This window comes from Equus quagga, chromosome 2, assembly GCF_021613505.1.
Source record: "Equus quagga isolate Etosha38 chromosome 2, UCLA_HA_Equagga_1.0, whole genome shotgun sequence".
NCBI lineage: Eukaryota > Metazoa > Chordata > Mammalia > Perissodactyla > Equidae > Equus > Equus quagga.
The window spans coordinates 64,080,752-64,094,908 of NC_060268.1; the positions used below are offsets into that span (position 1 = coordinate 64,080,752).

The window sequence follows — 14,157 nt, forward strand, 5'->3', positions numbered from 1 at the left end:
CTGTTCTGGACATTTCATAACAATGGAATCATACAATATGTGGCCTTTTGTTTGTGTCTGCCCTCTTTCACTTAAAATATTTTTGAGGTTCATAAATGTTGTAGTATGTATCAGTACTTTATCCATTTTATGGCTGAGTAATAATCCATTATTTGGATATAATATATTTTGTTTATCCATTCATCAGTTGATAGGCATGTGGGTTGTAGCTATTATGAATAGAGCTGTTATGAACATTCCTGTACAAGTTTTTGTGTAGATATATGTTTTCATTTCTCTTGGGTATGTACCTAAGATTGGAATTGCTGGGTCATATGGTAATGCCACATTTAACTTTTTGAGGGACTTCCAGATAGTTTTCCAAAGTGATTGCACATTTTGCATTTCTACCAGGAATGTATGAGGGTTTCAGTTTCTCTACATCCTCTCCAACACTTGTTAGTATCAGTTCTTTTTATTATAGACATCCTAGTGGGTGTACTCTCATTTTGTAGGTAAGAAAATCGAGGGTGCGTTATTTGCTGTTATTTGTAGAGCTAGTAAATGGCCAAGCTAGACCTTTTTTCCCCAAAGCAAATACTTGTTTGATGCGCGCTCTATGCCAGGCCTTATTAAGCCCTTTGCTCTTATTGAGTCATTTACTCTTTACAACAACCTATAAGGAAGGATCATCTTTACCATAAATGCATGCAGGGCCGGGACTGGGCCTAGGGTGGAGCATTTAAGGAGACATCACTCTCAGGTTCGACCAGCACTTGCACGACCCTGAGAGTGTCTCCTTAAATGTTGCTCCCTGTGTGCTTCACTGGTCTCATCCCAGTCCTGGCCCTGTTTAAAGAAACTGAGGCATCAAAAGACTGGGTAACTTACCCAACGTTTCATGATTAGTAAGTGGTGGAGTTGGGATTCAAACCCAGGAAACCTGGCTTCAGAGTCCAAGTCATTAACCACCATTGATATGCTAACACCCATGTTCTTGATCTCAGACCGGGCTTTTTTCATTTTTCTCAAGGCCCAACTTTCCAAAATTAGCCAGAGCTCTGACAAGTGCTGAATCCTGAGTAAAATCCCAGAGGTAGATTATGGGGAGACCAAGCAGAACTAATTGACCTCACAGCCCCCCAGGCACCTACCGCATGCTCCCCTGGAAGGGTTAACTGGCCACATGGGTTCCCTCGGCCACATCTGTGCTTATTATCTCAACTCTGCATAAATCTGCCCAGTTCCTGGAGGCCCCCTGCAAGTGGCCAGATGGAGCGTGTCCTGGTGGGGAAGAGGCCATTCTGCACCGTCAGAATGATTAGCTCTGACTGCCGTAAGGAAAACACACATTCTCTTGGCCAAGTGAGGATGAATCTTTTGCTTGTCCAAGTGTTCTGAGTCAAGTATTCAGAAATCGTCTCTCATAATCACACCCTAATTGGCCTCTCATTCCTTTTAGTCTATTTATCAGAATTAGCTAGTCGTTTTTATTCAAATCATTATCTTTCCAATGGTGTTGCTGTTTGTGTGGATTGAATGGTTCTCCAGTTTAGAGCCTCCTATAAGGCAATGTGAATACAAAAATATACATTTGCACATGTGTATGTTATCCCCCTCAGGGGTGATGGGCAGCCTTTGAAAGATGCTTACACAAGTCATCAGCCAATGATGGTTCTCCCTCGGCTCCCCAGGAGTAAAGAGCTAGTCAGTCTTGGTTCAGCAGCTCCCACTGGATGAACTGCAGCAGTGCAGCCTGGCTCAGGCCAGCAGATTTTTGTATATGTCACAAACTCAGAGGTTTTAAAAAAATTTTTATAGCTATCTGTCTCCATTAAAAGTGATAAATTTTGTTGTTGAATTCTCATCCTTTCGCTTGGAATTTCAATTCTGTTCTGTGACTTCGTTCCAAAGCCATAGGTCTGTGGACCAGCAACACCAGCATCGCCTGGGAGCTTGTTGGAAATGCAGAATCTCAGGCCCCACCCTGGACCTCCTGAATCAGATCTGCCTCTTAACAAGATCCCTAGGTGATCCACTGCTACACGTGTCTTCATTTCTCTCTTCCCTTCAGGTGGGGTCTCCACCCAGTATTTTGAGGCTAGAATTCTTGGTAGACTTTCAGATCTTAAAGAAAAAATGACACACACACACACAGAAATTCTTTCCTTCATCTTTGCATGATGTCATTCATTTTACCTGGCCTACCACAAGAAAGAAAAAGGCAAATTACATCCAAGTTATATATATTTTTAAGACTAAGTTCTTAATTGCATCTCTTAAAGCAGCATGCTAGATCCCCCATCATTAACAGAGTCCCAAGTGTTGCCAAGATTAATTGAGAAGTGGCTAAAGGCAAAATAAACACTGTAGCACAGTTTAATTCAAAACCATATCAGCTAAGAATGAAGGTGCAATTAGTGATAAAGGTGTTAATAATTAGTCGTGGTCTGTTAAATTTTATATTCAGTGGTTATGTAGAGTGAAGAGAGAATTTCCTCATGAAGGCAGAAATTAATGTTTCACCTTGATTGTTGTTTTAACGTGCTTATTTTAATGGGGCCATCCTGTAGAAACGGTTGGGCACATTTCCAGTTTTACGTAAACGTAGAATTAATTATTATGGAAGCATAATTTTAGAGTTGGAACTATTTTGCAGTCATTTAATCCAGTTTGGTAATTTTACAAAAAAGTAAGAGTTAGATGACTTACTTAAATCCTTCCACAGAGTATTGGAACCTTGTGTCTCAACTCTCAGACTAATGATGGTGAAGCCTTCTCAGGTCCCTCCAGACAGAAGTGCTTCCTCCTGCCTCAGAAAACCTAAATCACCATTTGTCGTATTGCTTCCAAGGCCCTTTCTCCACATGGCATTAGTTCTAGCTGCTTTCAGTTGTAAGCCTGGGGGCTTGGGACCCCTATGCAGTTCACTTTTATATTTCCTCACCATGCCTAGCTTTGTATTTTGCAAACAGTAGTTGTGTAATAAATTTACATGCAGTGGTGTCCTGGAGCTGTTTTTCCCTGCTCTATGGAGCTGATTGTGTCTTCACATTGGTAGCTTGACACTGGCCATGGTGGGAGTATTTATACCATGGGCAAATTCTATAAATCAGGGCTTTTTTTCCCCCTTGGAAGCCAGTTATTAAACGTTTACCAGCACACCACTGTTTACATGATTTTCCTAAGGTCTTACAAGGCAAAACGTCTTGACAAAATATAAAGAGCCTTACCACTGTGGAGGTGACCATTCACCCGTTGCTCAGCATGGGTTGCCTCAAGAGTGGTGGAGTAGCCAATTGCTCACTGTCCTCTAATTTCTTCAGGGATTAAGTTTAACCAGGGAAAGTCAGGCCTCAGGACAGTTAGAGTGTGGTTGTTTAGCTAAGTTCCACTTCCCTGGAAAAGCTATTTGGGCATGAGTGGTAATGGAAACGGTCTGAAATGTCAGGCACAGTTGAGTGAGAAAAAATCCACAAATTATTATTAGGAAAAAAGTGAACAGGAAGTTACTATGGCTGAAATTACAATTATATCTTTATCCTTCTCAGAAAACCTTCAGTGGTTCCCTGTAACATACAAAATTGCCCCAACTCGCTGACATAAGTCACGTACTGACCACGGCTTACCGTTCTAACCTCATTTTCAACCACTCTCATCACCCACTGTTGACTCCCACCCTCATTCTACTTTCTAGCCTCTGTTCTAGCCTCCACGATGTTCCCTGCTCCTGGAATGCCCCCCTCTACCTCCCTGTTCCACCACAGGCTCTCTCCCGAGCGTTCATTCCTACCCAGTCCCCTCTACCATGGGCCAGAGCTTCTGGGTGAACATGAAAATTCCTATGACTCTGTTCATCCCCTCTCTTGTGTGTCTCTCTTTAGGAGCAGGACCCGAGGTCCCATCGGCCCTGGCAAGTATGGCTATGGTAAGGCGCCGTACATCTTACCACTGCAGACGGACTCTGCCCACTCACCGCAGAGGCTTCGGAGGCAGAGGCCCTCATCTCGGCATTCAAGGTCCCAGGGAGCATCTGGTTCTAGCCCTGGCTACAGCCCGCCAGCCTACCGGGCCCCCCAGCATGGGCCTCTGTACCAGAGTGACAGTGGCCCTCGTTCTGGACTGCAGGCCTCAGAGGCCTCCATCTACCAGCTGCCTTTGACCCATGATCAAGGCTTCCCTGCAGCTTCAAGTCTCTTCCATAGCCCAGAAACAGGCAGCAGCCATGGCACCGGAGCCCACAGGGCAGCTCAGAGCTTCTCCCAGCCTGCCCGGTCTACGGCAATCTCCTGCATCGGGGCCTATCGGCAGTACAAGCTGTGCAACACCAACGTGAGTCCTCACCGCCTCTTACTGGGCCTGTAATCAGCTGCTATGCTTATCTTTGTGTCGATTGGCAGTGAACATGTGGAAGACAGTGAAGGCGTAGTTTTTTAGGCCATGTTAATGTACCTGTTTATATTCCCTCCTTCTCTTTTCTCTTCATGTAGCCTCCTCATGTACTTTTCTTTCTTATGAGGTTGTGACTTTAGTAACTGATGAGTAACTTCTTGAGTCGCTTACTGACAATCACTATTGCTGCATATCAAACAACCCCCAAATGCTTAGTGACCTTATGACAACAGTATTTATTATTTGCTCATGGGTCTGTGGGTCAAGTGCAGTTGGCTGTTTAGGGCCACCAGTGGTGGAGCCAAAGAAGGGGGAGTTTTGGGAGTTTGACTAGCATAGGTATCACCCAGTAAGTTTCCTGGAGGTTGCCTGCTATTCCAGGCATGAACATGTTAGATACCATATCGTGAAAAAATCTGGTAGTGAATAACTTGCTGAGATTCCATAGCTAATGAGGAGCAAAGCAAATTATAAATGGAAACTACATAAGATGACCAAATGTGTTTTTTAAAAAAATATCAGTATAAATACTGTGTATATAAAAGAGAAAGGAATAAGAGAATGTTTAAAGGTTAAATTTCCAACTTGCCATATTTTTCATTAATAATTTAATCTGCCTTAATACTCCGTTACCAGGTAACAGGACAGCTGTTATATATTAGCTTCAATTTCCTCATTAAAAATATATTTCCTGCTATAGAGTTCGTAGAAATGACTTAATTTGTGATTTTAATAATTCTTCTGAATGCCTGGATTGCTTTTTAGCTTGTTCTTCCACTGACAGACTTCAAGAATTCTTAATTTTTGTAAAGCAGTAATTTTTCTAAGGCCATTACTAATCAGTCAACCAGTAAGTCTCAGTTGAGCATCATTGCTTGTCTTGTAACAGACCAGATACCATGAAGGATAAAAGAAAAGTCATATTATCTACCTCATAGAGTTGTTATGAGGATCAAATGAGGTGATGTTAGGAAAGTGCTTTATAAATTGAAAAGAAATACTTGTGTCCATGATCAGACATGGTCCCTGTTCTTGAATATCCATTGCTATCCTTTTAAAGTGAAATGAATTCATTTCTAATGTAGAACATATTTTCCCATTGAGTAGTATGTTTCTTAATTTTAAGATCAAGTAAACTATAAAGATAAGGGAAAAGAGACAGAGGGTGTTTGGTATGTATGTGGACCTGATGTCTGCTTAGCATTTCTTTCATTTAATCTACATTTTGTAAGTATGCATTTTTTGCTAGACCTATGCTGCCAACAGCAGGGCTGTTTCTCCCCATGTAGAAGTTGTGGCTGCTCTGGGTGCTGGGGTAACTCCAAACTGAGGAGATTGAATTGCAAGGAATCTTAGAAAATTCTTGTGAATTCATGATGTCTGCCATCATTTTGGAAGTCGGCAAAATAACATCTCACCCCAGGACAAAGAAGTAACTGTTGACAAAGGATTGTGCAGGTTTTATTCCCTTCTCTTGGTTGTAGCATTTTACATAGTGTCCTTCCCAGTGCACCCTATCATCCCAAATCACGTCCTACTTACTTTATTCAGAGATGTCATTTCTTAGAGGTCCCATTACTACATATCTTCTTTTTATAAGCCTATGGCTTCTCGTGACTTGAGGTGTAAGCCATGAACACTTTAAAACTCCCATGTTAGGGGCCCCTAAGAGCTCTCCTAGGTTTGATGCTTTGCTGGGAGGACTCACGGGACTCAGCACATAGTCATACTCACAGCTCTGATTGATTACAATGAAAGGATACAGAGCAGAATCAGCAAAGAGAAAGGCACGTGGGGCAAAGTCCAGAGGACAACAGGCACAAGCTTTGGAGAGTCCTCTCCCTGTGGAGTTGTGCAGGACACACTTAATTCCCCCAGCAATGCTGTGACAATGTGTGTGAAGTGTTGTCTACCAGAGAGGCTCATTAGAGACTCCATGCCCAAAGTTTTTATTGGGGTCTGATCACATAGGCACCCTCTGCCTGCCGCATACCCAAATTCCAGACTCCCAGGAGGAAAGCACGAGTTCAGCATACATTATCTTGCTTGTACAAATAGTTTGGGCATAGTGAGTCACTCTTATCACTTGGAGAGTGATGGAAACTCTTCTGAAATGCCAGTTCCCAGATGCCAGCCAAAGACCAACTTTGCAAGCAGGCCTTTCTGAGGAGAACAGTCTTAGTCCTGTATCTTATTTGCGCACTCCCTATGTGAACCCGTGTGCTCCAGCATCTCAGCATCAATGACCTTATGTAGACATTTACATATCTTCCCCAATGTCCAACCTGAAGAGATAACATGAACCCCCAAATTATGTAAATTTTCCCACTCAAAGAGGAAAAAGGTGAAGGACAATATTGTAAAAAATTTTACTAATCTAACAGAGAATACAGGTTATCACTTATGTCCTCTCCAAAGATTAGAAAATAATGCATGCATTTAGAGATCTCTCCCAGTTATTACCTGGGAGAAGAAAAAGAATGGAAAGTAGGCCAGGGCAAGTTGGAAATAGCCATTGACTTCGGAACTCCATCCCTTAAACTAAGTGCCCAGTATATCTCACCCAAGTTTTGGGTGGAATATCCCTTTTCTAATCCCACCCCCACAGTAGAATGCTGTCTTGAGATGCATGGTAATGCATATGAAGGTGGTCTGAGTTAGGGGATATGTTTTTGCAGCCTTCCATTTCTCGGAACAGTCTCATCATTGGTCATGGTCCCTCCCTTTACACTCTTATGGTCCAATGGTAGAGAAGGTGCCAAATGCAGCCGCTAGTTAGTCATTGTGCTTGGTGCTGGAGCATGTTAGCGAGGGGAAAGACCTGTAGGGGACAGAGCAGGAAGCCATAGGGTTGGGAAAAACTCCACTGAGGAGTGTACAGTTGAGATGGGCTTTCAAGGATGGCCAGAAAAAGAGAAAAGAGCACTGGGGGCAAAGAAGCAGCTTAGTCGAAGACAGGAGGGCAGGATTGTATTAGAATCTCAGGTGCTGTGATGACTGCCAGGTGGTAGAGACCCTCCTTCCTTTCCCCCCCACCTCCTCCTACCCACTTTAAATAATCACAGCCTTATTGGGGAATTTATTCTTTAACATCTCAAAACAGAAGTATCTCATGGGCCTTGTTTGACTTTCATACTTGAGATAGATGGGTGAGAAACTTCTTAAAACATAGTGCAAAGTCAAAAAGCAATTCTATCCACTGGTTTAACTGGATGTTAGGCCTGCAAGGCAGTGTGGGATAGTGGGCTTGGGAGCAAAGCTGAACTGGATGTAAACCCCAGTTTCCCTGGGCAAGTTATTTAACTCTCTGAGGACCATCTGCCAAGCGGAGATAATAATAGTACCCACTCTCCATAGGGTTGATGTGAGGTTCAGAGAAGACCGTGTATATAAGGAGCTGGGTCTGGTGCTGACACATTGTTAATAAATAAACTCTTTTGACCTGGATAAGTGAACGTGGCTTACGTGCCTCTCTGTAGATAGGAATGGAGTAAGGTCTCCGCATATCTGAACAGCTTCCAATTTTGAGGTACTAAGTCATGACATTGTGGATGAGATGGTCAGCCTTGTTCAGAGTTCCCTTTGTCCTCTGGTTAGCTTTGGTCCAGAGGCCTTTCCCTTTGCCCAACAATAAAACAACATTGTCGAGAGACCCAACATTTTAGTTGTGATGTAGTTTCACTGTAATCACCTTTGGGTCATATTAAAAGTGATGAAAGTGAAACTATACATAACTTCATGCCGATGAATTCTTTACACCCTCAAATGTGCATGTTTAATGTGAAACCCTATCTTATGTCATCTGGGAATTTTAAGCATTCTAGTGTGTCTTTAGGATTATTTGATTCATGTAAGATGTCCACTATGAAATACTGCAAAATTGATAATAAATACAGCACTAATGATCTCTGAAAGTAGTTTTTAAAGATAAAGAAGGGTTTTTTTCTTGCTTACAATGTGTATGGGTACGTTAAGGTGGCAAAGCCCAGGATGGATAGAGAATCTGTGGTCTTTTAGAGCAGGCATCAGTCTTAGACATCTACTAGTGCAATGCTCCAAGTCAGTCACCACTGCAGGTTCTTGCTTGGAGTCCATAAACACAGCATTGACATTGACTGAGTGGGTCAGGTGTTAGGCTGTGGGTCAAGGACACTGAGGTTAGAACAAGCCCCGGCTCTAAGCAGCTCAGAGTCCAGTGGGAGAGAGAGCCCCATAAATAGGTAATAACAAGTGCATGGTGTAGGCATCACTGCATGTGCAGTGTAGGGGCTTTGAGATCTCTGGACAGTGAAATTAACCTGGCATGGGTGGAGTCAGTGGAGGCCTCCTGGAGAACTGCAGGCTACCTGGGTGAGGGGAGGATTTTTCTAGGAAAAGGGGGTGACAGTGATCCTAGAGGCCCTTTGTGCTCCCATAAGGACTGAGGAGCAAGATGGGGGGTCTTGGGGAACCTCTCGGTGGAATCAGATGTTTTTCCAATGAGCGGTGTCTTCCCTGCAAGTATGTCCTCTGCAGTGAAGGGGCAACACAAGGAGGTATCCATAGTTTATCCACAGCCCTGCACTTGCTCAGCTGTGGCTAAAAATAACAAGTATTCAAGGAATCAAGCAAATAGTTAAGTTTCTTCTTTATGGAAGCTCATTGAAGGCCAAGATTTGGGAGCAAAAGAGCTAGTCTTTATAGGGGTGAAACAGGAAGAGAGAACATACAGCAATCCCTCAGGTGCCTGAGGGATGTAGTTAAAATAAAAGTCTTTTCTACTAGCTGTTTCTGGGGTTTTGTATTATTATTTGCTAACTATGTTAACCACCACGACACTTTATGCCCTTTGTCCTGGAGGCCTAAGTGTCTCTCTCGCCACCTTCCTCTCTTTAGGCACTCTGAACTCAACGCTTTCTCCCTGGAGAGGAGACTGACACTCGGCTCCTCCTAGAGAAGGGAGGCTGCAGTGGGTCAGCTGGTGCAAGGCGGGGACAAGGTTATGAGTCTTTAAAGGGCTTTGCTGCCAAAGGAGACGTGATCCTGAGTTTAGACAGAGTGCACTTAATGTTATGAGGGGAAAAACTCCTGGGGCTAAAAGCAGCTTGTAGCAAACGTGGGTACGATGATTTCTGGTATCAATGACTCTCCAGTAAATTTCCCTGGGGTGAGACTGGCTTCTGACAATGGGTTTGTCCCCCTGGAGTTGTTTCTGTCTTGGAGTAAGTGAAAATGAAGGGAAGATGTTGGACAAATCTCCCATGTAGCTAAGCTCTCTTTAGGCAGTTCCAATTCTACCCCATTTCTAGTCTCACACTGAATGAGAAAGGAACTGACAAACAACTTCCTGTAGTTTTAAGGAGAAACTTAGCAGGTGGGCCAGGTAAGAATTCCGTCTATTTCTGTGAGACGTAAAACTTGCCAGGAACTGTGGGGCCAGTTAGTGGATGGATAGGCCTTCTAACTGAGGGGCGTAACGTAAGTTTCTCTAATCAGAGCTTATCATCAATCTCCTTATCTGGGAAATACATGCTAGGGTCAGTGCTTTTTGCATCATTCTGTTTTCCATCCTCTCAGACCACTGGGAATTTTCCATGGAAAATTCTCTTATTGACTTTTTCATATTCTATCAATGGCCTTTCATTTATATATGAAATACATCTGTGAATATATGAATATTAAACGTTAAATATATAAATATAAATATTCACATGTATTTTATATAAATATATTTAATATGTATGAAACAGATATGTATGAATCACACACACACATATATGAATTGTTCACAAATGTCGCTTTTCATGATTATGAAATGTAGTACAGATTGTAAGAAATATCACAGTGGTAGAGAGAGGCATATACTAGTCCCTCTCCCAAGATGTAATCACAGTCAGTCATTTTTAATTTTTAGTTCTTATGGTCATTCTCTCCTTAACTCTAAATAGCATACTAATACCTCTGCTTCTTGCTGTATCAACTTCATATTTTTTCGTAGACTCCTCGCTTTGAAAGATCTAGAAATGACCTCCTTTCCTCCCACTCTGCTGATCTCTGCTAGCCATGTTTTTATTTTTAATTATATTTTTGACTATATATAGTATATTAACAATTTTTGTTTTCTTTGTTTGTCAATATTGGGAAGGATCAGTCAGCTTCTTGCATTGTAAGATTAGAAATTTAGTGCCCAACAGTTCACTAAATTCTTCTCATTGGATTACATGTTTTGTTTACGTATTTGTCTCACCTTGGCCTGTGAAATCCCTACGAGAGACTATTATGAGGGATTTTTCTCTGTATCCTCAATAGTCACAACACCTACCACATGGGAGAGACACAAGGAATATTTGCTTTGAAGGAATTTCCATTCTGCCCTGGCAGATAGCACCGGGGAAGGAAGCCAGTCATATTCATGTGACCCCTAAGGTAGCAACTAGGAAATTTTGTACTTTGTAGGGGAGTGGGAGTTTTGAATGTTTTAAAAAATTTACATTTTGCCGTATACTTCCTGATTAGTTAGAAAAAAGATGCTCCCTTTTAGACCTTCTTAGAGATATAGAGATATGTAAATAATCTAAGGAGGGAGGAATAAATAAGCACTCCTAGGATAGGCCTGGATTTGTACGGATGTGTGTTCAGAGTACTTAAATGTGTAGGGTACTCCTGGGTGAATGGATGGGCTTAGTCATATTAACGTCTTTTGAGTCTTGATGTTACTGTATGTATTGTATTGAATGTATTGAGTGTATTGATGTATGTATTGAATGAGAGGGAAATACTTTTCTCTAGAAGAATATTATGAACTTGGATGGGGAAAAAAAAATGTATGAGAACTAAGAAACCCTCAGGTTTTTTTCCTTTCTTATTTTAAATCCCAAGCCTTGGCCCAGCTCTTTGGATGGACCAGTTGGCTAACTGTCTGGAGGAGCGCTGAAAGTGGTAAGAGGGCACAGAAGAGTTTTTGTGAGGCTGAGTTTGTTCCAAGTGACTCAAGAAATCAGATATTAAATATATTTGAAAAATGTGCTGGATAACCTGTAAGAAATTTTGGTCCATGGTTATATTATTCTACAGCTAGAACACAAAGCCTGTTTCCAGCTGCAGAAGAGAAACGAGGGGAATGTTTGCTCAGAACACCTGCCTTTCGGGCACTTACAGCTTATGGAACTGCTGGATTCGTTTTGATGTCTGCTGGATTCATTTTCATTTAGATTCCAATTCAGCTAAATGAAAATGAATCCAGAGACATTTATTAAACATTACTACATGCTAGAAACCTTAATGTCTTACTAATTTAATCCTCACAAGAATCCTTGGGGAGTGCACGTGGTGCTGGGTTTGTTACTGAAATGCAGTCACTTAGGTTTAGAGAAGCAAAGTGCTTTGCCCAAGGTCACATAGCCACTTTCTCATGGCAGTGCAGGGACATTTTCTAGGTTTCTTTTTTTAGATTTCTTCGCTGTGGTGATGTTAAATACATCATATGTTGCTATGGTAGCTGGTCTTTTGATTGATGCCAAAGTAATGTAAAGGATAAAAAAAATGCGTATCTGACCCAGGCAGGTTTCAGGGTCATGTTCCTTGTTGCCTCCTTCATTGGGGATGATGCTCTTCAGTCTCCTGGGGAATTGAAAGCAATTAATTGCCAAAAGGTAAATGTGTGATCACCAACAGTGGCCTCTTGAGCAGTGAAGTTAGGCACTGGCACTTGTCATCTCAGACTAACCAGGGTCACTAGAAACAGCCTGAGTTTCCATAATACTCTTTGTGACTCATAGCAACCCCAGGCAATTGTCTCGATGGAACTTTGGATAGAGCCTGAAGTGCATTATAAGGACTCAGCTCATTCTATTAAAGTACATTTTTATTCCTCTTCCCATAAGAGACCAGTGGAAACATCCCTCCCTCTTTGGGGTGGAAGGGAAGCATTTGATGGAGATTATCTCCCAGGGGCATTTCTTGGCTATAAAGCTCCGGTCCTTGCTGGCCCCATCCTGAGTGAGCCTGATCTCTATCTACATGGCTTTTTCCCTGTCTCAGTTTCCTGGCCTGAAAATTACAAGAATCTGTGCCCACGGAAAGGATTAGCTGTCTGCAGGAAATCTGCCCAAAGCCAATTCACAGTGTAATATAGAGACAATTACTGATAAGGTGAGGGTGACTCAGTCTATGGCATCAGGAAACAACCCACTTAAAATATAACAAATGTAAAATGATCTGAAACCTGGAAGTTTTCACTTCAGAGAGTCTGTTACAATGAGAGATCATCTACTGATAATAGTATGACAAGCACAAACAGATGTAATCTCCAAAAGAGACATGAAACAGAATTTCCCCAGCCCTGCTTGGTTTTCATCCTCAGTCCACAGTTCCCTGCTCCTTACAGCTGGGGCTGCTTCACCAGGCGTCAGACGCTAAGTCTGACCTTGGCCTTGAGGACCTCTCCTGACAGGAAGCAAGAAGGAGTTAAGGCCTCCTTGTCTGAGGACCCCTTGCAAATTGACTTTGCTGTCACGGAATCTTAAGGGGTTCATGGCATGCTAGTTACTGGCATAGGTTCTACCCAGAGTGTCTGGGTTCAAATCCTGCTTGCCACTCCCTCTGTGACCTTGGGCAGCTCAGTTAACTTTTCATTGCCTTGGCTTCTTCATGTGACAAAGGAGTATATTAGTTGTGCAGATTAAATGAGCTAACATACATAAATCATGTGGTAGAGTATCTGGCATTTAGTAAGTGTCAATAAAAGTTAGCTATTCTTAACATCATCGTCATCACTCCAGGCTTCTGCCTTCCTCTCCTGTACCATAATTCTGCCTCAATAACCCACGTCCATATCTGGGCCCTGTGAGCTTTGCCCTTCTCTGGCCAGGTCCCTCTCCTCCCCAGGAAGTAGTGCCCTACCTCTAACTGGCAGCTTCCCTGGTTCATGTGAGTCCCTGCTCGGGGTCATGCACAGGGCCATGCCCATCTGCTAGGGCACCTTGTTACCTTCTGCTGCACCTTCCCTTGCTGGGTACCGTAGTCAGCCTCGGGCTGGGCTGCTTCCTGGCAACTGTAGATGGATTTGCTGCCTCAGCACCTGACTCCCCACTGAGTCTGATGCCACATTAAGCCCTCGTGCCGTAGGAGGTAACTGGGCCATGCTCAGATATAAAGAACTTGTTGGGGCTGGCCCCGTGGCCGAGTGGTTAAGTTCACGTGCTCTGCTGCAGGCGGCCCGGTGTTTCGTCAGTTTGAATCCTGGGCGCAGACACGGCACTGCTCATCAAACCAAGCTGAGGCGGCATGCCACATGCCACAACTGGAAGCACCCACAACTAAGAATATACAACTATGTACGGGGGGCTTTGGGGAGAAAAAGGAAAAAAATTAAATCTTTAAAAGAAAAATGATTCCAAAATAATTTGGACTTAAAAAAAAAAAGAACTTGTTGACGGGATGGGGTATCCTGAATGACCCATCACAGGTGACTGGTTGTCTCGGCAGATGCATATGGATGGAATAAGACTGCCAGGTGTTAGTGGGGTATTAAAACACCCTGTAGATTTATAAACTACAGGCACATGCAAGGCTGGCTGAGGGCCAAATGGGTTTGGAAGGGCTCAATACTGATAAATTTCTATTATATAAATATTACATATTTATTGCAGAAAAATTAGACAATACAAATAAACCAAAAGTTAATCATGAAGAGGAAAGAAACATCTATAACCCACCTTCCAGAGATAAAACTTTTAACTCTCTCTCCACACCGCCCCCCGATAATGATTGTAACACTTTTTTCACTTAATGGATTGTGGACTGCTT

The 14,157-nt window shown here is 42.7% G+C and overlaps 1 protein-coding gene across 1 annotated transcript in view; it reads left to right on the top strand.

Annotated features, from left to right (window-relative positions):
* The window catches only part of LOC124235145 (thrombospondin type-1 domain-containing protein 4-like), a 342,518-nt gene that overhangs the window by 109,068 nt on the left and 219,293 nt on the right, over window positions 1-14,157 (top strand). The window contains exon 6 of the mRNA XM_046652754.1: window positions 3,864-4,311. Within this exon, the coding sequence (XP_046508710.1) occupies window positions 3,864-4,311 (448 nt within the window). The remainder of the gene's footprint in view (window positions 1-3,863; window positions 4,312-14,157) is intronic.